At 33.4% G+C, this 23,432-nt stretch overlaps 1 protein-coding gene across 8 annotated transcripts in view; it reads left to right on the plus strand.

Annotated features, from left to right (window-relative positions):
- The window catches only part of LOC105200463 (filamin-A), a 133,124-nt gene extending 111,506 nt beyond the window's left edge, over positions 1 to 21,618 (plus strand). For 7 of the 8 annotated variants that reach the window (XM_039454599.1, XM_039454598.1, XM_039454600.1 and 4 more), the window contains 7 exons: positions 4,802 to 4,942; positions 6,338 to 6,640; positions 6,823 to 7,881; positions 12,967 to 13,160; positions 15,222 to 15,663; positions 16,278 to 16,481; positions 19,893 to 21,618. In XM_039454599.1, the coding sequence (XP_039310533.1) occupies positions 4,802 to 4,942; positions 6,338 to 6,640; positions 6,823 to 7,881; positions 12,967 to 13,160; positions 15,222 to 15,663; positions 16,278 to 16,481; positions 19,893 to 20,077 (2,528 nt within the window). In that variant the 3' untranslated portion in view covers positions 20,078 to 21,618. Of the gene's footprint in view, positions 1 to 3,225; positions 3,578 to 4,801; positions 4,943 to 6,337; positions 6,641 to 6,822; positions 7,882 to 12,966; positions 13,161 to 15,221; positions 15,664 to 16,277; positions 16,482 to 19,892 lie in introns of those variants that run through there. The other variant, XM_026138888.2, reaches the window with a different exon arrangement.
- Positions 21,619 to 23,432: the final 1,814 nt, after the last annotated feature.

Raw genomic sequence — 23,432 nt, forward strand, 5'->3', positions numbered from 1 at the left:
ACCCGGCAGACACCCGTTCCTCTTCATCATAGCGGCTGCGGCGCGTGTTAAATACGTGACTAGCGCGAGCCGGTTCGTTTGCTTGACGACTTCCTTCGGTAAATGAAACGGCGATCACGGAAGCGTAACCAGGATGTTACGCGCCAAAATTCCCGTCTTGTCTATCTTAAGAATTCCGGGATTCCTTTCACGTGATAACAATTTACGCAATCTCTTGTAAAGCGCGAAGGAATGGCAAAGAATCGGAGGGAAGTATACAGAATTATTTTAAGAACACTTTTCAAATTTCTTTGCGACTTTTTCTATATTTTAGGTTTAGTCGAAGCTGAAAATAGATCATTATATCATTATTAGATTGTTAAACCGAGTTACAAAAGTGTAATTATTAATATTACTGATATTTTTAACTTTTCGAGGACGGAATCTTTCTTACGATATAGTTGATGAAAAACATTGTTTTCTGAGAATTTTTGTTGTCACTGAATTCCATATTCTGAACTTAAGAATTTAAGAGTTTAAAAATTTTATATTCAATTTGACGGATTAAATTTGAAAAAAAAAATTATCTGATTATCATGTTTCAAGGAATTTTAGAAAATTTATAGGAATGAATTTGAATGCTGAATTTGAATGTAACTTAAAAATATTAAAATTCAAAAAGATAGTAACCTTTAATGAAGGAGAGACTTATGTCACAGTGTTATTCTAAGAGCTCATAACATCCAACGAATATTGTGATATTTTACAAATATACGCATGATTCGTACAAAATCACGTTTTTGTACGAATGTTTGTACAATATCTAGAATATTCCAGAATATTCATACGATATCTTGTGCTGTTAGGATAATAACACTGGTCGACACCATTTTGGCCTTAAAGTAAACAAAGTCGTTTCTGATAGATTTGATAGATGCGCTGATTACTTTATTGCTATGATCCGACTTTTTTTGCTGAAATAGAGCAAATTAAATGTTTTTTGTTTTTTAAGACTTTGATCAGTCACATTAGATCGGTCATTTTGAATTTTGAAAATCTGTCTTCGTAATCAGCGACCCGAAAAATCCTCGGATACAAATTTTCAAAACAATTGGTTCGATCGATACAAATAAATGTGACACAAAAGGTTAAAAAACAAAAGAATTTAATTTGTTGTATTTCAACGAAAAAAAGTCGGATTATAGCAATCAAATATGCGTTGGAAAGAGTAAGAATAACACTTCAATGTGACATCCAGCTGGATGCTGAAAAAAAATTGTTAGAGATTTTATAAGTCATGGAAAATGACCAAAAATCTTATTTTTTGCACCTTTAAGTTAGAATATCTCAGAAACTTGACGTAATACGACATTTTTGCGGTCAGATTCGTAATCAGCGCATCACAATCTATCAGAAACAACTTCGTTTACTTTAAGGTAAAAAAAATGTTAAATTTTTGTCAACCAGTGTAATCAGAGTTTGAAAGCTGATGTGCTTCCAGTTCGTCCCACTTAGCAAGCACGAGCTTTAAATAAAACGAAATGGTGTTACTTAGTAATATTAAAATCGACTTTTACGGTAATCATCTTATTTTTTTTTAATTTTGTTTATTATATTGTAGTCACCATTTTTGAATTTTTCATTTTTAATCGCAGATTCAGTTGAAACAATCAAATAGTTCCATAGCCCAAATTTTAAGAAAATCAAGTAAGCAATTTACAAAATAAAAGATAGTGTCTAAGAAAGAAACGCGCAAAGGGTTAATAACAAGTAAAATCTTTTTTCATTTTCACGTATAACGTTGAAAAACTCATTTATTACGTTTCTTAAAAATTTTGTTTTAAAGGAAAAGATGGTATTTCTAAGAGTAAGATGTTTCTTCTCAGGTTATAATAATAATAGTTCTAATTGATCTATAATTGGTCTTCGTCACGAGTGATATCACGTTCCAAAGACGACCTTGAGCCCTCTTCTTTAGCAATCAAAAGCAATATGCGGAGCGCCTGGCAATAACGTCAACACGTGCACGCCTAATGATGGTCGCGTCGCCGCGTTCCCGATTTATCCCGATCGAACGGACCCGTCCAGCGTTGATCCCATCACGTAACCAGCTATGTAACCGAACTATCCGCGAGAACCGCGGTTACTACACATACACGAGGCGCATGTGTAGCGTGTGTATATAAGATACACCTTCACACATCGATACACCTGCGTCATAAATCTTCGAGCACCAGGTGCAGGCGCCGCGACGTCGACTACCCGTTTCCTCCCACCAGACATGGAATCCTCGGATTAGCGCGTGCGTAAACCTCTATAGATTCACCCTGACGGTGCATGCGTGCACAGATATGTCTGCGTTGGTCACTGTGATGATATTCCTGCGTACGTGTGGTCCTCGTGTGGCGCGGTCGACAGAGAGGGATAGATCTCTTCATAAAGATGAAATGAGAGATCAGGATCGTTGAAAAGGAAGAGACGAAGGTAGCGGGAGAGAGATAGAGAAAGAGAGGGGGAGACGAGAATATTTTATTAAGGTAGACTGGCAATCGTGGTAGGCAACATGAAACTCTGGCAGGCCTCTGGTAGCTAACGCTGGAAAAAAAAAGATCGCCCAGCCACATCGATGGCCAGCATACTCTCTCATCGTCCTCGCTACCGACCGACTTTGGTGCTGGTGCGACCGTCAGTCGTGCCGGAGATGCGCCCTCGTGAGGTCGACTGATAGGCGCCATCAGGCTGGAGACCTTGCGAACGAGATCGCTGGAGAACACCGGAAGATATTGTTAACGTTCGGTTAGTCGGTCGGTGGGTCGGTCGGTCGGTCGGTCGGTTGGTCGGTCTCCTTAAGTCCGTCATTCCGCGGAACCCCTCGGGAATTCTCGACTTTATTTTAGTACGGGCGTTTCCGGAGATTTATCGACGCCGATCTATTCGGAGGATTTTATCTTCGGGGTGTTGTCTTTCTCACGTGACGGCGCGTTCGCAACTGGATTTTTTTACTTGCGTTGAATCATCCTAACCTTTTTTCTTCTTTTTTTTTTGAAGTGATGTAAGATTCTTTTTACATTTAATTTTTTCTGCTTACAATAAAAATAGAGTGTAAAAAATCGAAAAAGGATTTTTAATTAGAATCAACTGTCCCGCGTAAAATTAATATGTACTTGTCTGTTAATTATAAATATAAAATACGTTATTGTTAGATCTTCTAATATAAATATATAATTTTTCTTTCTTTTGAAAAAAAACGCGATTATTAATTCAGAATAGGATTTGGAATTTTGAAATCGGTGCGACCCTATAATCGAATCGCTCGAATTCGTGAAGTGCGTCAACGTCGGAAATTCGTGCAATCCTGAAGTGTGCTCGTTGGAGATGATTTGGGCAGAGACAATTGTGGAAATACCAGCCACATGGCAGGAGGTATCGACTTTCTATAGAGCTTGGTTGAAGAGCGTATTCTTCAGCGAATTCAATCGCGCCGAGCGCGGACCGATCTGCTACGCTAAGAGCGTCCAAGAAAAGGAGATTCCAGGGCCAGGGCTCGATTTTGCACCGCTCGTCTTTCAGAGTATCTTTTACGTCGACACGAAAAAAGGTTTTGTCTCCAAAAGATCTTTCAATCCGTCTCCGACTAATTCTAGCAAACGATAATTCATCGTATTTTATAATTTTGTATTATATTGCTACCTGAAAAATTAATTCACATTAGCCGACACAAATTTGTGAATGTTTATTAAAAATTAAATTTTCCGATGCATTTTGGACAATTGTTAACACTGAAAATGTGTCGAAACGTGTGTATTTTATATTGATTGAAGATCGTCAATTAAATTGTTGCGCGCACGTGCCCCAAAAACTGCGCATACTCTCATTTGCCCGCTTTTTGGACATTTTTAATTATTGAGAGTTCTTACAATTTGTTTTTTTTTTTTTTAATTAAATAATCATTTTTGACTCCAGAGTTTTAATATTTGTCTCTTGGATCAATTATATTTTTGTTGAGTAAATTGTGAAATTGTTAGCAACTTAATTGTGCGCATTAAAAACTGAATCGTATATTCAAATTAGGCTCGATTAAATTTTGTTGTGTAAAAATTGAATACTTAACCCTCCTTGGTCCAATTTTTTTCCGCTGCTTTCCTAATCCAATCGGATCGCTGGTGCCTGTTTTCGAAAGTGTTTATGGGCTCTAAAAATATCTGAAAAAATTCCAGTACATTCTTCCAACATTCCAAACTACGATTTCACACTTGTTTGTCCCGAAATGTTTTTTATTTTTTTATACGCGTTCGAATTTGAATCAGAATAATTAAAAGTTAAAAATTTGGATCTTTAAATCTCCCGTTGCGTTGGACCGCGGAAGGTTAATACCAAATCTGTATTTTGTATGTTACAGAACTTTTTCTGATACGCATCTTTAGACAAAAAATATTTTAACTTATCGTTCCCTTCTTTTTTCAATTTTTTTAAATTTTCCAAACGTATACACAAATTAATAATTGTTTCTGTACGTTTTAAGATGTAAATACGAAATAGATTTAAACTAATTACTACAAATATGTTAGGCACAAGTAATATAACTTTCTATTTCCGAAGAATATTATTTATATGCGAATGAGTACTATGTTTCTTTGAATATGAAACGGTGAGGATGACAAACACAAACATTAAGTAGTTATTTTTGATATGAAATCTTGTTTGGGTGCGAAAGCTGCAATTTTGTATACTAGTGCCAACCAATCGCGACGCACTCGAGGAAACTATGTCGCGCGGATGTCCTTGGGATGTGCCTGATGAACGCTACTCTGCTCATTTTCAGCCGAAGTGAAGATGCCTAGCGGAAACGTGGATAAGCCAGTTATCGAGGACAATCACGATGGCACGGTATCCATCAAGTACGAGCCAAGGGAGGAGGGTCTCCATGAGATTTATGTGAAATTCAACGGCGAACACGTCCAAGGTAAATTAATCCATTCATCTCACAAATTAACGGCGATTATGCAATCGTGAGCGCGATCGATCATACGGAGATTCATAGAGCTTCCAAGAATAACGCGCTAATGTGTGATGCGCGTACGATCCATACGATCCTGAAACACAGAGGCTGTATGAAATTTCATTCCCCGTGTAATGGATCTTGCGAGTGCCAATTTGCGCTAATAATAAGTCCCTCCGTCTGACAAATTAATTTACTTTAGATGCATCATTAAATATAATATATCCTAATTACCTTCTCTTTCACTTAAAAAATGTTGTATACATTATTTATTATAGTATCTCATTAATTTTACTATACGAGGTACTGATTGAAAAATTCTGCAAATATACATAAAGGAATGTATGAAATACTGTAAACAAAAATTATTTACATGATTTTGTTACTTCATTTTTTATAACGTCATCAAAGAAATTTTATTTATGCGAGTATAAATTTGTTATTTTGTACATTGATTAATAATTGTTTTATTTTTATCTCGAAGAAAGTCTAGCGCACCCCCTAGATTCAACATCGCTCTTCTATTTGTTTAATTTTTACGCAATTTAAGTTTCTATGATCACTTTACTTACTCTTTATCATTTTTTAAAAGCGTCATACAAACATTAATTCTGTCGCCAAAATAAATTTCTCAGAATAAAATTTCTACCGTAATATAAAATATAGCACATAACAAAATTATGCAAATAATTTGTCTTTTCTGCATTATCTACATATTCGTTCGCAAAACTTTTCGAACACTCCTCGCAATTACGCGCGAGTAATTATATAAGTTTTTATAGAAAAATCTTTAACTTTCTCCGTTTTTACGCTCTCTTGTATCTTCGTTCACGCTCGAATCGCGATACCATATCGCACATAATATACAATAATGTGTTGTTAGGAAAGTTTTTATTGGTATAATTTATTTTCGTTAAACATAACAAATATTTGATCAATTAAATTTTAGATGTAGGTGCAGCATACTATATACATGTACCGTAGGTTCACTTTACATTCATCTTTATTCAATAATAATTTTTTTTATAGGTTGAGAGGGAAAAAAATTTGAAAGGAAATAATATCTTCAAACCAAGAATTAGAATTTTTTAATAAATACTATTATTATGTTATTAAAATACACACACACACACAATCATTGTGCTCATTAAACAATTTTACAATGTTAAAATAAAAATATAATATACTGAAATTGATCAATCTTTATTTTTATGTTTTTGCTTATATATAAAATAAAATCTGTTAATTGATGCAAAATTTTTTCTGTGCAAAACTGTAAAATTTAATTATGTAAAGCAAATATGTCTGTATCAATGTGATTTCAACGTGATTTATATTAATGTATGATTTTATTAACAGGTTCTCCCTTTAAATTTCATGTCGATTCTTTGGCAAGTGGATACGTAACAGCGTATGGACCGGGCTTGGTTTACGGTGTTTGCGGCGAACCTGGAAATTTCACCATCTCAACAAAAGGCGCTGGCGCGGGTGGTCTCTCGCTGGCTGTCGAAGGGCCCAGTAAAGCCGAAATAAGCTGTCATGACAATAAGGATGGCACGGTGTCGGTGTCCTATCTACCTACCGCACCCGGAGAATACAAGATTACTGTTAAATTTGGCGACAAGCATATCAAGGGCAGTCCTTTCGTCGCCAAAATTACGGGTAGGTGCATGAGGATTGTTTTAGCATTTCGATTTATTCCAAATGGTATATTTTGCAAAATTGAGAGATCAAGCTAAATAGAAAGTTATTATTGTGTTCCAATAACATTTTCAGTTTTTTATTATTGTACATTAAATTTTTCTCGTTCTTTTTATAATGAAGAAATTAAATGCTGTTTCTAGGCGAAGGGCGCAAGAGGAATCAAATCTCCGTAGGTTCTTCCAGCGAGGTGCAGCTGCCGGGCAAAGTGTCCGATGCCGATATCAAGTCTTTAAATGCATCTATCACGGCACCCAGCGGTCTAGAGGAGCCATGTTTTCTCAAGAAGATGCCAGGAAGTGGCAACATGTGCGTGTCGTTTACACCACGCGAAGCGGGCGAGCACACCGTGGGCGTAAAGAGAATGGGCAAGCATATACCGAATTCCCCTTTCAAGATCGATGTGAAAGATCGTGAGGTCGGTGACGCGAAGAAGGTTAAAGTTTCCGGACCAGGTCTGAAGGAGGGCAAGACCCATGTGGAAAACAACTTTTCGATTGATACGAGAAACGCCGGCTTCGGTGGTCTCTCCCTTTCGATGGAGGGTCCGAGCAAAGCTGAGATTCAGTGCAAAGACAATGAAGACGGCACTTTGAACATCTCCTATAAGCCTACCGAGCCGGGCTACTACATCATGAATTTGAAGTTCGCGGACCACCACGTTGAGGGTTCACCGTTCACTGTCAAGGTTAGCGGAGAGGGCAGTAATCGGCAGAGAGAGAAGATCCAGAGACAACGAGAAGCCGTGCCGATCACCGAGGTCGGTAGCCAATGCAAGCTAACCTTCAAGATGCCCGGTATCACGTCCTTTGATCTCGCCGCCACCGTCACGTCCCCTGGAGGTGTCACCGAGGACGCTGAAATTAAAGAAGCCGAGGATGGTATCTACGCAGTAGCATTCGTACCTAAGGAGCTGGGCGTACACACGGTATCCGTGCGTTACAAGTCCATGCACATCCCCGGCTCGCCCTTCCAGTTCACGGTGGGCCCGCTCAGGGACGGCGGTGCCCACAGAGTTCACGCGGGCGGACCTGGTTTGGAGAGAGGAGAACAAGGCGAACCATGCGAATTCAACATCTGGACCAGGGAAGCAGGTGCGGGCACCCTCGCCGTCTCCGTTGAGGGGCCCAGTAAAGCACAGATAGACTTCAAGGATCGCAAGGACGGCAGTTGTTACGTCAGCTACGTCGTTAGTGAACCCGGTAAGCCATGAATGTGTTTTTTGTCTATGCGCGCGGTAATATTGATCATCGTAAAATTCTATTGAAAAACATTTACGTCTAAAGTAATTGTGCATAGGAAGGACATGTTTCCAACCATTAATTTAGAACTGCAACATTCAGAAATTGTCAATCCGTCATTTAGTGTCCATAAAATGTTACAATATATCGGTGAAGATGGACATTTGCCAACACTAATATACTACTTAATGGTGTAAAACGATTGTTTTACACCATTAACTGATGCAGAATGATTGTCGAAGACGATTTGTGCCTCGAGAAGACAGTAACGTCGGTCTGAAATAACAAATTTGTTCGCTAAATCAATTCTGTTAAACGATGGACAATTTACGCACATTTTGCATCGTGACAGCTTATTCAACACACATACACGCACATAACGGATGCATACTGCCGCCCGAGTTACTCGTGAGCGTTCCAAAATTATCCTCAATTTTATGGATCGCCGACGATATCCGGGCAAGGTAAATCATCCGTGACGCGTACGCCCGTTGGGTATAATACACATAAATTTAATTATGTACAATTAAATACTTGAATACCTCCTAAATGAAACGAAACGTTACTTCACCGCGTCGACATTCCTATAATTTCTATAAAAACAGATTGTTGCTGAATGTTTTTGAATCTTCAAATCCAAAATTTTTTAATAAGTTGGGTATACATTTTTTTGAAATTATTATAATATCCAGAGATGATAAATAATGCATTACACTTTTTATTTATTTATAATAATTATTTTATAATGACGTTAGTTGACTCGTAACATAAAAGTAACATAATACTAGAGGAAAATAGGGGGTGTTGGAATACCATTTTCTTTTCTTAAAATAACTTAGTAAATATTAACGCGACATAATTCTTATGAACACAAGTTTGTTAGCAATAGAGTTTTACCAATTATCCTGTAGGCAGAAGTTTATTGGGTATGCAAAACAAAAGTAATTTACACTTTATCGAAGAGGGAAAGAGAAATGCGTTTGTGAGTTAGGAAGAGAGCCGCGGTATACCTACTGTCAACAAATATCATAAAAAACACTTTTATTTATAAAAAAATTAATTTTAGGTATTTTACATACTAATAATAAATGCTACAAAACAAATATGTTTTATAAGTGTTTTATAAAATATATTTTTACTTGCAAAAAATAATTTTTAAATAATTTTTAGTGTAAAAAATAATTTTTAAATAATTTTTAGTGTAAAAAATAATTTTTTAGAATAATTTTTTTGCTGCACTAGTAAATATTATGCAATATTTGAAAAGCGGTCATAGTGCAAGTGACCCTCTCTCATACACAATATAATTTTATATGTCGAATTCATACACATATTAAATTCAATTACATTATTTTTTTCAATTAATAACGTGTACACATATTACTAATTAAAAGTAAATATTTTAATTTTGATGTTATCATTATTGTTATGAAAAATTGTAACGTCATTACCAAATTGTTATTAAAACAAATGACAGCAATAATGTGTACATATATACATATATGTAGAACGAATTTTTTTTTTTTTTTCAAATGTAACTTCTCATCATTATTGATGTCTTTTTTTAGTTTCTATATTATATTAGAATCTTGTGTTCCAATCAGAGTAGAATGTATACGCCATTCAGCTTCTCCACATACTATAAGCATGTTATAAATGTCTTCCAAATAGCAATATTGCACTTTACAACATTATGTACAACATATGTGAGATTACATTTATATTGTTAAGTATGAAATTATAATATTGATGTTATTGTTAATTTATGTTTATTCTATTCAATCAGAATTTCTGGTTACCATAACTAAATTATTGACTTCGACATCTTATAGTTAAAATATTTGATAAACTTAATTATGTGATTCGTATTTTTCCGTTCAATCAACCAGATTTACGCAACTAGTTTTTTCCAGTTTTTGTGTACTTAAAATATTAATACTATATAACGTTTGAAGAGAAAAAAGGATCTTCTTTTTGAGGCTGTAAATGACTTTGTCAGAGACAATTATTCAATGAATTCGATATTTTCAATCTTAAACATCTACATCTCATCATCTCTAAATCTTCATAATTTTTTAATAAATTAAAAATAAATTCGAAATAAATTCGTTTAAGTAGTTATTCATTGATAAAGCTTCTGCTAATGGCGAGATATCCTGTACTCATGTGCGGTTAGGTTTACATGCGCACTGTAGCCGCGAATGTAGATCAACGTCGGTTGTCCACAAAGTGTTAATGAATCCAACTCGGCTGCTCGTTGATCCGTCGTCGCTTATACCTGTTTATCCCTCTTTCTCGTGTTGATCGTCCTCTCCCTCCTCCCACCCCCTCTCTGTCTATCTCTCTCGGTTCCCGAAATATCACCGTCTATATTTGTCAAGGTGGATCCATATTTTGGCCCCGCGATTGGCCACTCGCGGCTGGATGCGGATTAGCGTTCGATGGTTATATTTGGGCCCCGTGGGAGCAAATTGCTACGTGGTGGGGAGATCGACGGGGGCGCGAGTAAAACAGAAACGCGGGGTTGCAGGGAACGAGGGGGGAGAAAGCTCGCCGACGAATCGAGATCAGGATCGACCTGAGGAAAAGTAGTGGTACGCGGCCAACCTTCGGTTACAGCTGCGATCGTTCGTCTCTTTCTCTCTTCTCCACCCTTTTACTTCCTCTTTACTCCTTTTCTTTTTCTTCTCGCGCTTTTCGTTCCCCCTCCCCGATTGAACCCTTCCGATTACCCCCCGAGTTCCTCTTTGTTTGTTTCGCCCGCCAAGACTCCTCCGTTTCCTCGACGTTGGACTTTCATTTTTGGCGAAATCCGTGACATAGATCGAGGTCGATGGCTACCTTCACGGCCACTACGCAGATCGTCCTGACCGGAAACGAGTTGCAGGAGTCTCGAGAAGACGATGGTTAGTTCGACCTTTTGGCGGATATCCTCTTCGCGAACTTTTCTCTTCATCCGCTGGGCAGGAAATTCAACTCGTTTTAAACGTATCGTGATTAAATGCCGTGTTTCATTTGGAAGTAATTAACATGGCTATTGTAGATCATATTAAAGTCCTATATAAAGAGAGAAGCGACCTCGAACCCCCACCACAACCTCCAGTATCCTACTAACCCTATCCAACACCTCCAACATCGCCATATTGTGACCGCTCTAATGTCATCAAACACCATTTAATATAAATATATATTGTCACTTGAAACACTCTGACACTTCAAACTGTTACAAAATCATAAATGACATATTTTAACCATGTTTCTCTTCTCATTCAGTTTCAATTTTGTATAACCTAACCATGTCACTCTCCAAACAGCTGTGGTCACAATGGCTGCTTACTTACCCAATCAAAGTAACAATCAGATTACCAATCAGAACTTCGGACATCAATGTCGCTTCTCTCTTTATATAGGACGCTAGATCATACTCTTGATCCACATAAATATTAATTGTGAAATAACAGTCTACGATATATCTTAATAAATATTTTACTTTATCTTACTATATTATGCGCTGTATACTAATTTGACACAAAGTTATTTTGCTTAAAAACTTTTATTTTAGTTGTGACAAATGATAAATGATGTGCATATCGGATGTCTATATACACACACATCATTAAGTAGTTAAAAGTAACTCGTTATTTGTAACTCGTTACAGTTAGAGTTACTTTTTTTAGTAACAAGGGTTAGGTTACAGTTATAAAAAAAAAGTTTCTCTGACGAGTTACAAGTAACGAGTTACTTCCCTGTATGTATATATACATACAACTAAATACTTTGTTATTTTTTTTCCATCTGTAATTTAGTTACATTTTATGAGTAGTAACTAAATTAATAGTTACACTTTACTTTCAAACTTGTTTGAAATAGCTGATGTTTCTAAACACAGCTTTTATGTGATTAATTAGATCTAAAGGTACGAACAAATCACAATTATGCTACTTAACCGCTTATCGTTGGTCAAGTATAATTGAACAAATGTTCAACCTCTGTGATTCTGTAGTAACACTACAAAGAGAAAATCTTTATGATGATAATTGAATATTGAATTATTTTAAGAACAGAGAAAAATTATACTAAATTTTTGAAATTGATTCGTTCTCTGTGGCGTTACTACAGAATCATATACATATATTGTTCTTTTCTTTTCGTGCTGCATATTTGTTTTTCTTCGTATATTGTCTATCACTGCATGCTGTATTATTTTTTTCTATTTTTTTTTTAAATTGTATAATATGTAAACTAATCTTTTTCTTTAATTTTCTTTCCATATGATATATCGATGTTACTCAAAATACCTTTGGATCTAAATTCTATATCTAATTTTATCTTTGAGAGAAATTCAAATTTAGAACGCAGTTTACATACTTTTTATGTATACATATAAGTAATTAATAGACATATTATATGCATCTTACACAATTAAAAATACCTTACGTAGGATGTTTTTCAGCAAATGGACACAGGAATAATTTTATCTTTGTTCCTCACTAAATATCAAACAATGGCGTCTCTAAATTTGACAAGTTCCAATACAAATAAAATAATTGAGTAATGTTAATAATATAAAAGTCTAGTACTTATGTTAATGTTTTATTTTAAAGTGTTACAAGAAAAAACAAAAGTATCTGAAAAATAATTTTTCATTACTTTTTAGGTAACTGTAACTGCAACGAGTTACTTTTTGAAGTCCATAACTTGTATCGGTAACTGATTACTTTTAAAAAGTAACTTTCTTAATCCTGTATGTGTGTATATATATTTATATAGTTTTATATAAATATGTATATATAGGACGAGTTATTTAATTCATTGATTAATCAATCGCATTATGCTCAAATGCAACTTTATTCTGTAAAAGCTGCATTTGCGTATTATGCGATTGATCAATCAATAAATTAAAAAACTCGATTGTATATACAAAATTCGGAAAGTCAATTTGTAAAAGTAAATAGTTACAGTTATAGTTATTTTATATATAGCCTTCATACAAACAGAAAGCAAATCCACATTATTTACGTGTTGTCGCGTGTTACGTGTTTTCAGGCGAATACAGAGTGGGAATTAAATTCAATGATCAGCACATCCCGGACTCGCCGCACAAAGTCTATATCTCACCGGCAATGGGTGACGCACACAAGCTCGAGGTCGCACAGTTCCCCGAGAGTGGAGTGCAGCCTGACAAGCCGTGCACCTTCCTGGTGCGCAAGAACGGCGCCAAGGGTGAACTGGACGCAAAGGTAAAGCCGCCCTTTCTCCCCACTGATAGCAAGGACGACTCGTGCGACTGTAACATTCGCGAGTTCTAACTCATTGCGATACCATCTTCTTGCGAAAGAGAGGAAGAGTGCCGTAAATAACTCGCGTGTTTGTGAAACGACTGCCGCCACATCAGACCGCGTAGGTGGTACAGCACACGTATTTTTACCGTTCGCCATATGCACGTAGCTGAATGAGTCACATGGAGGATTTCGACACAAAGTGACAATGTCTCCGTCATCCTTGTAACGGCTGCGCTTGGTAGTCGCTTATTTGAAAGTTGTGATGTTTTATTTTCTTCAATTCTAATTTTTGCGACTCAACAATTCTATTTCAAGAGCACTAAATTGTGATATCATTTTACGCAAAATACCGTAAAATGCTTGTAAAATAAAAAGTCTAGTGCTTTGAAATTATAAAATATCGAGAAGAAATTTCGCATTTATGCACTACGCGTAACTCAAGGGAAAAAAAATACATTCCATTGGTTAAAGAAAGAAAATTTAAAAAGAATTAGTAAGGTAAAATCGCCTATTATGAGATACCTTTTTTTTAAAAGCTTATAATTTATTTAATTTATATTATACTATTAACTACTATTTTTTTATATCCGAATTATAGTAAATATATTTAAGTTTCACAACTACAAGTTAGCAATCGATAATAATTATAGTTTGTTGCATATAAAATTTTTTTTACACAATTGCCAATTTTGCTCATTCAAAAAAACGGTTCCTAATATGGGACACAAAGGTTTTTTTTGTATGAGATGGGTCTTATCGATTTGGAGCTTACTAGCTTTAAATTAGGCTCCAGACTCAAAATCTAATTGATCAATCAAATCGCTCTTTTAACACTCAAAAACTTTTGTACGTAACATTTTTCTTCAAAATCTATTCTCTTTGAGATATTTTAAAGTCTCAGTGCTAATGCTGAAAGCCATAACTTTCAAGCCTCGTAATTCGAAAGTTCTCAATGAAAAACTTTATTATAGCATTTTGGTAAGCTCTCGACGACTTTACTCTATCTGCATGCAGAATTTATTATCAAATATTTGTTTATTTTATAATTAATAAATAACGTTTAAAGTCTCATCTCAATAAATCTTAACAGCATCCAATTTCAAAAATTTTTTTTCAATGACTGCACGCATGATCTAATAATTTTCTACTGAATAGATTTCACTCGAAGAGTAATAAGTTTATGATAGTATAAATAACACGCGCTTATTAATGTATCAGAAACCTCGCTACCTCATATTAGGAACATCTCATAATAGGCGACTTTACCCTATCAAATTATATAATTATATAATTATAAAAGTATAAAAAAGAAGAAAGGGAGTAATAGGGCACCTATTTTTATTTTATTAGCAATTGTTAGAATTTATCATCTACAGCTTATTATAATAACGAGGATAACAGAGGTAGTCTTCACGTAATATTCACAGTAGCTATAATACCTCTTTTCTCTTTCTTCAAACTTCTTTTTTATGATGACAAAACGGCTTGAAATATGCAGAAACTTAAAATTTTTTATTTTTATCTAAACAGGACGTTTCTTATGTATTCAAAGATTAAGAATGTTAAAGTTAAAAGAAAAATTTTGTTTTTTTTTCCAAAAATTTGGAAAACCACTCGGATTATTAAAAGATCTTTTTTCGCTTGGTTTTAAGTTTGTCTCTGATCGAAAAAAATAATGTATGCCACAAAAGAGCCCACATATCTTTAATGAAACATTTATAAAGTTTCATCATAAAGAAAAAACTTTTTACTTTCAACTATGACATCCTATATTTTTGAAATTTGTGTGCGCGTGTGTGTGTGTGTGTGTGTTTAATCCCTGTATCTTTAAAACTAAGCCGTTTCAATTATATGAAAAATTTTCGTCTTGAATTAATGTAAAGATCTCTTTTAGAATATTCAAGGACAATCTTATTTTTATACATTTTAAGACGATGTGATCTCAGACACTTTAATCGGGAGATTTTAATGATCGATCTTTTGAATCGCTTCAATCTATTCTCTGTTTATTTCTTTCAGATTGTGTCGCCAAGCGGCATCCAAGATGACTGCTTCATCCAGAGTATCGATGCCGACACATACTCGGTTAGGTTCATGCCGACAGACAATGGCATTCATCAGATCCACATCAAATTCAATGGGGTACACATAACAGGCAGTCCGTATCGTGTCAAAGTTGGTAAAGTGGACGCCGACCCGGCGGCGTTGCATGCCTATGGCAACGGTTTGAAGGAGATCAAGACCGGTCAGAAGACCGACTTCATCATTGACACCTGTAACGCGGGTCATGGAGCGCTAGGAGTCACTGTCGACGGACCTAGCAAGGTCGCTATGGACTGTACTGAGGTCGAGGAGGGGTACAAAGTCAGATACACGCCTTTGGTACCGGGCGATTACTACATTAGCATCAAATACAACGGTTATCACATCGTGGGCTCACCGTACAAGGTTCCTTGCACAGGTACGTATTCTTTACAACATGTAACAATGTACGTAGGTTGTTCGAAAAGTCTTTTGTAAATTATACATTGGTGACGTAATTTTTAACGTAACTGTCAATTCAGTGAATAGTTTCAGTCTCTATAACTTTGATGTAAAAATTTCAATTTGATCTGTAGAGTAGTTTACGTTTTGGCAGCGTTTCAGAGTTATTGTGTGTGGCATTTCAAAACAATGACTCATGCTTTAACCGTTGCAGTAGCCAAAATTCATTAATTGGACTTTGAATTGCTGACAAATTTATTTTATTTATCACAATCATTTATTAAATAAAGTGGATGTAGCAGCAATTCGAAGACCAATTCATGAATTTTAGCTATTGCAACAATTAAAGGATGAATCAGTGCTTTAAAGGGCCAGTTTTGAAGTGCTAACACAAAAACTGACAGATCAATTTGAAACTTTGTTCTCAATCTTATATGCAGAATAAAACTATTCGCTGAATTAAAAAAAGACACATGACAAACCACGTCACCAATGTGTTATTGAAACTTTTCGCGCGCGAACAACCAACACATATTATATAAAATACTTTAACCAAAAACAGTATTAGAAAATAAATATTGTTTATTCTAGGCGCGGATTTGGCGGAGAGAGGCGCGCAAGAGACGAGCTCGATCGTCGTCGAAACTGTGCAAAAGATCTCGAAAAGCAAGCAGACTGGACCAGTATTGCCATTATTCAAGTCTGATGCGGGCAAAGTGACGAGTAAAGGCATGGGTCTCAAGAAAGCTTATTTAGGAAAGCAAAATCAATTCACTGTGCACGCGGGGGATGCCGGTATGCGATTGCTACAGTGTGCAAATATTTGTTATCGATTTATTTAACACGTTCCGTGCCACATATCATTGCGTCCGATGTTGGACTTTCTATTTGAGTCGAATGTTTTGGCTATAAAAAGAAACATAATTATGAAATACTTTTTATTATGATCCATGCTGCACTGCGATCAATTTTTTAATTTGAAATATCACTATAAATTTTAATTTTTTATATAAAAATTATAAACAAAAAAAAACGTAACGGGACTAGTCATTTTCTTGAACGTTGAATACGAATCCGATTTCTAAATTGATTTATATGTCACAAGAATGTATATGAGAGACACCAAGTTTTACCCAAATTTTTCAACCAAAAACTAAAATTTGAAAAAATACTCAAATCTCTTGACACACTAATTTCTGTACTGTCAAAGTGGACTCAAATTAGGATTCAGGAATTTTAAGCTAAAATGATATTAAAGAACAATAGTTGACTTTATCATTCCTCGTATCATTTCGGCCCAAAATCTTTGAATCCTGACCTGAATCCACTTTGACACCTACATATTTGGAATCAGCGGATCAAGAGCTTTGAGTATTTTTCCAAATTTTATTTTTTTAGTTGAAAAATTTAGGCGAACTGTTTATGGTTTCTTAGCGTCTTGACGTCTCTCTCTTTGCAGTTAAAGTGACGAAAAGAATTATTTTCACTATTGACTTTGTCATATAATATGTTACGTGCTGAAGTTTTATTACAATCAAATTAAGTATATTATTAAAACTCTTAATCTTGGAAATTTTGTGTTGGCTATGAGTAATAAAATATTCATGATTAAAGGGCCTATTCTGCAACCTTAACGATGTCGTTATGATATTGTTGCACAGATTTTTTTTGTATCATGTAATAGCTGCGCAATAATATCATAACACCATTATTAAAATTGCACAATAAGGTCGTAAATATAGATTCACTAAGGAGAAGCTGTGAATTAAATTATTGATGATTTATCAAGTAGTTTTCAAATATATTTCTTTAAACTTAACGATTTTTCAAGTCACTAAATATGAATCTGTTATCAATTTATAAATTCAAAATAGATTCAATACTTTTATAAAAATTTATATATGTATAGAAATTTTTTATGCTAACTACTGAATATGAATCTAATCTAAAATTAACGAATTTTAAATGACAGAATAGCCAAAGAAAATTATTTGAATTTTAGCAAAAATTATATACGTAAGGGTTTTCCACATACATATTCCATATTTAATTATAAATATATTTTTATTAGCCATAGCCGATATGAAATGTTTTTTGGAGAACTGAAAATCCTAACAACATACTTAATTTTGCAATAAGACTTCTCCATCATATCACATATCGTAGTTTATAATATGGTAAAATACGTAAAAATAGCTCTTATTTGCAAATTTATCAAAATTGCGACGTAATGAAGTAATGGAAATCGGATTCGGCGTCCAAAAATCTCTAGGAAATAATTAGCCTTATTTTGATATTAAAGAAAATCATTCTTTGTTGAATTATGTTCATCAATTAAATTCGGTCGATTATTGGTAAAAATTTCTATTGCTACTCAATAATTATTTTCAAAAACATACAAATATGTTTAAATATTACTTTTATCTCTTTATTTTACAAAAATTAAAATTTTTATTTTATTTTACGCAATAAAACATTGTTATATATCACTTTAATTACGAAATGTTTCGTTAATAATTAAATAATGAACGAATATTTGTAAAAAATGTTAATTTTATAAAATAATTTTATTAAATATCAATCTTTTTAAATAATATAACAATGTCAAGCTATGTTAATAACAATTAGAAGGTAATTTAATAGATTTTTGAACGAGCAAATTAAAATTAATAGAATTGACATGCTCTTGATAAGTTGTAGGAGAGCTAGGATTTGATCTAACAATAGGTTGAACACACATCTTTTGTATTTTTTGATTTTTTTCTAACATATTAATATTTATCATTATTTTTCAATAATCGAAAATTACTTAAATTAACTATCTATTACTTAAATTAACTATCTACCATTAATTTTGACGACAAATTTGAACATACTCTGACTTCCATTTATTTTCTCCCAAAAACCAAAAATGGTTGGAAGGACCACATTTTAGACAATTTTTGATCACTTTATTTGCGAAACTACAGTTATACATAATAGTATTTAATTTAATTTATTTCTTTTTATCTAATTGACATGGAGGTTATTCTTATATTTATTATTTACGTTTTTTATGTTTTTTTTATTTATTTTTCGTACATTTTTGCGTGTTTATCTTCAATTTGAATGTAGGATTCGTTCAGATTCCAGTAATTCACGGTGATATCCGAGATACCACTCCAAATGTTAGACATATTTAAGTCGTATACCACATCCTTAACGACTGTTTCTATTATAAATAATACCACTACTGATAAAGGCTCAGTGCAGCATGAAACGCATTCAAGGATTGATTTTTTATAATATCATAGAGATCAATTTGTTACTCTTAAATTTAAGATTTCAAAATTGTTGCTCAGACGGAGTTTCTCATTGCAATAAATATGTATTGGTTTTTCTGTTAATTTTAATTTGCTTGCTCAAAAGTCAATTTATTTACCTTTTTATTATTATTATCAATTTTTGGTTAATTAAGTTAATTAATGACATTTGTACATTAAGTCTTCGTTTTTGTAATATTTTGTAATTTGTAATTTTTTAGTTATTATGCTATATATTTTATTTCACAAATATAATAATCATAATTATGATACTTGAGTCGGTAGTCGGCACGGAACGTATTAAATATCTGAAAATGTTTTATTGCCAATTGAACACATTAATCTGTTAATTACATTGTATTAGTTAGTCTATACTCAAAAGAAGTGTTTAATTTTAAAATATTAAAATATTTTCTTTTTGTCTTTGTTTCTTAAATAAAAATGTTTAGTTTTATAAACGATGTTTGGATTTTAAACACTAATGCTTACCAATGCAGATTGACTTTGATCTCATTGTCAGTTTAATTTGCTCTTTATCTTTTTTAATTTTAAGAATTGGAAAAGGATAAAGAGTAAGTTAAAACTGAGATCAAAGTTAATCTACATTGATGGAAATGAGCGTAAAACATTTAATGTTGTTAAAGATGTTTCAATGATTTGATTGTTTTAGTGTTTTTAAATCTAAACCAGTTAAAACTAAAACATTTTTAAATATTACAAAGAAAAATACGGAAACAAAGTATAACATTTTAATATCTTAAAATTAAATACTCGTTCAGAAGTGCATATTTTGATAATGTCGTAAATTTAAATCATTTTGAGAATTTAATTAACATTAGAAGGTAATTAACTTTTTGTTTTTGAAACTGCCATTCGAAATCACTGATCAATGCCATAATTACAGGTAACAATATTCTCTTCGTGGGCGTGTACGGGCCCAAAGGGCCCTGTGAAGAGGTCTTCGTGAAGCACGCGGGCCGCAATAACTACAACGTGAGTTACCTGGTGCGTGAGCGGGGCGAATACATCGTGATCGTCAAATGGGGCGACGATCACATTCCCGGTTCACCTTACAAGGTCGATGTTTAAGCCAAACCAGCATCCAGACCGGATGTAAACGCATCTGCAACTGCAACGATGGTTAATAAAATAGAGCCTGCGTCTTTTCGTTGTAAACGGATCTTCAAACTCGTATCTAACTTCGCCGAATACAGAAACGAATTAAGTGCCAATCTAGATTTTCAGATGTAAACTCAACGTAATACAATATTAACGATTGGTATTAGCGAAAGATATATATTTAAAAGTGATCCGGCCTATACGTCGAAACGACGCGCGCAAACGTTATCTCGATTTCTAGAATAACAGTCAAATACAGAAGACAATTGTGACACCGATAAAAAGTCGCACGATGTGACTTCTCGTTGACACAGCTTGTTCGCTCATCCTTCCAGTGTTCTGGGTACAATTTTGACATTTTAGAATCGACGATTTTTGTTGAATCTGAGTAGAGTCATGATTAGAAATGACGAGAATTGAAATACGAAGACGATACGGAGAAACACGTAGGTCAATTACTGTTGTTCGTTCAAAAACACCAATTGTGCCTTTGATTCAACGTATAAATACATTTATAGAGGATATATATTCGACAGAGGACACATACACATGCAGTACCATACACAAAGACACACGCAAAGACGCTTTCATATCCCACCCAAGTCAGATCCTGATTACATTATGTTATATATGTTATCGGTTACTGAATAAGGAAACAGTCGAAACTGTTTTTTATCAACAATGGGCTTGGATGTATTATAAGACAGCTCAAAACGAAGAGCACGTATACTTTATTAAAAAATAAAATGTATATTTTTATCCATTTTCTTTCGTATATGTACAAGTTAAAACGAGTTAAAACTATTTTCTTACAAGCTAAGATTATTCTCAACAGATCAATCTAAATAATCGAGAATATAATAATAATATCGAGAGATAGAGATGAGACAGAATATATTAAAAAATATATTTGTGAAAAATCTAATGACGTGGTACGAAATTTAATTACGAAAGTTATGAAATATGTAAAATATAATAATATTGTTTTTAGAATTTTTTATTACGTAACGTTGATTGCGTATGTTGCACGATGTTATCGATATTTGAAATTAAAAATACAACTTTGAAAGATTATCTTAACGCATTGAATGCAAAGGACGATCGAGAACTCTCTCCTTGTTCGACGTGATGTTTCTACCACAAATATTTGTATAAAAAATATTAGGACAATTCTATATATTATATTTTTAGACTTATTTTGCGGATCAAGTATGACGAACTTGAAAAGTGTAAAAATACATATTTTCCTACTAATGCTGCGCGCCTGGGTAAAAATGAGGTCAGCAGTCAATGTGTTAATCTCTAAATGTACGGGAAAGCATATATAAGAAGATATTAGACATGTCTCTTGGTTTTTTACTATTCTATAATACATCCAAAGCTTATCATAATCGGCGAAGGGCAGTTTCAATCGCGTTTCTTTATAAGTATAGATTAAATATACTGCAACTGATTATAATAATAATAATAATAATATAGAAATTAAATAAATAATATATTTATTATATGGACTCTTCGTTTACCATTTTATCCTTACGCGAAAGCATCTTTCCTGTCTGCGGAACAATGCCGTGTGATGTGTGTTATTTTTCTAATAATTGAAATACTGAGAAAAAGAATAAGATAATCTAGGTATTTTAAAGGAAGCAAACATAGAAATTAGGAAAATCATGTAATTTGAGTTAATTTTTCAAAGTTTTATTTTCAAAGAATTCTGTTTTACGTTGTGTAATGTAGCTAGTAGAAATAAAAATAAAAAATCACGCATATTTGATAATTGCATGATTAGCTAAACTTTATAGAAACCCTGTTTAATTCAATGCCACTTTCGGCAATTGCGAAATACAAATGGAAAATAATTTTGATGATAAAAAAATATTTAGGAAAGAAATATGATTATCGTCGCCAAATATCTTTTCTATTTTGCACTTGCTGTACAATTATTTTACAAATAAATATGTTTTACATAATTCCAAATTTGAGTTCTTTATAAGAATTGTCTTGCGAAATCACCAAGCTGCTCTTGTTGTGTCGCGCAGTATAGTTTCTCATATTAATATTACATTATTCCGAGTCTTTCTCACGCATTTAAGCCGCTTTGCATTTTCTGCTTTTTGTCTTCGTTGCTTATTGAATAGATTACCCGTCAAGATAGCAAGATGCAACGAATGTGGCCAGATAAGTATAATTGCCGACTTAATCATCGCGTTTCCAGCGAATAATTTATATAGCGCGTTTACAAAAAAAAAGAAACAGCCTTTCCGTTTGCAAGTACAATGACAGCGGATGCAATTGTTGATAATTTATATTTAGAAAATTAATTACGAAAGGTTTCACGGCAGCTCCCGCTAAATGCATTTGCATACAACAGGAAATGCACCGCAGGCAACTTGTCATCTTGTCCCATATCATTCCTGTAGATCATGAATAACACAGCTATACCGTCGTATTCGCAACGGTATTAATTTTTTATTCACTTGCGATATTTCGGTAAGTAATTACATACACTTTCCTCATTTATCTCGGTAAATAAAAAGTTTCTTGGAATTTCTACAATTTCAATATTAAGCTAGTTCGAATCTTGATGTAAATATGATTAAACTGCTATACACTAAAAAAAAAAAATTTTTTTAAGAACAAACAAATTGATTAAAATGTACTAAATAAAATTATTTAGTTAATATAAATAAATTTACATATATCTCGTAGAAGCAACCAAATTTTTTGTTTTATAAAATAAAATTCCAAAATTTAGTGCCTTTAGTTTGAGATATTTTGTAGCAATGTACAGTCGCGTGATCATTTTGAAGGCGATTGATCGAGAATATACAAGAGAACGTTATTAAACAATACAATCGCTTTTTTAAATAAATGTTAAATTTTAACGTAATTACATTTAACAGATAATTCGCGAATCACGAAATTATTTCATTTATCTAAATGGAGAACAAAAACAACTCTTTTTCAACATTTAGTGATATTAATGTAAATGAATTTCCATATATAATTTTATAATTTTGCAATATATCTATTTATTTCTATTTATTCTCATATATACGCACATAAAAGTTGTTTCATTAAAACAACATATGCTTACATTATAAAACATTATTTAAATAAAAATATTGTTATTCATTCAAACATCTATTATTTGATAAAAACAATACTGTTATTAGTCATATTTATTGATTCAAATATTGGTTCGTTTGGATCATACCAAATAAATTTATTTTGATACAGGAAAATTAATTAAATCCAAAGAAATCGTTTTCTCTGTGCATACAATACATGCACATATGTATATATGTATTAGAATAAACATGTA

Source organism: Solenopsis invicta, chromosome 10 (genome assembly GCF_016802725.1).
Source record: "Solenopsis invicta isolate M01_SB chromosome 10, UNIL_Sinv_3.0, whole genome shotgun sequence".
Classification (NCBI taxonomy): domain Eukaryota; kingdom Metazoa; phylum Arthropoda; class Insecta; order Hymenoptera; family Formicidae; genus Solenopsis; species Solenopsis invicta.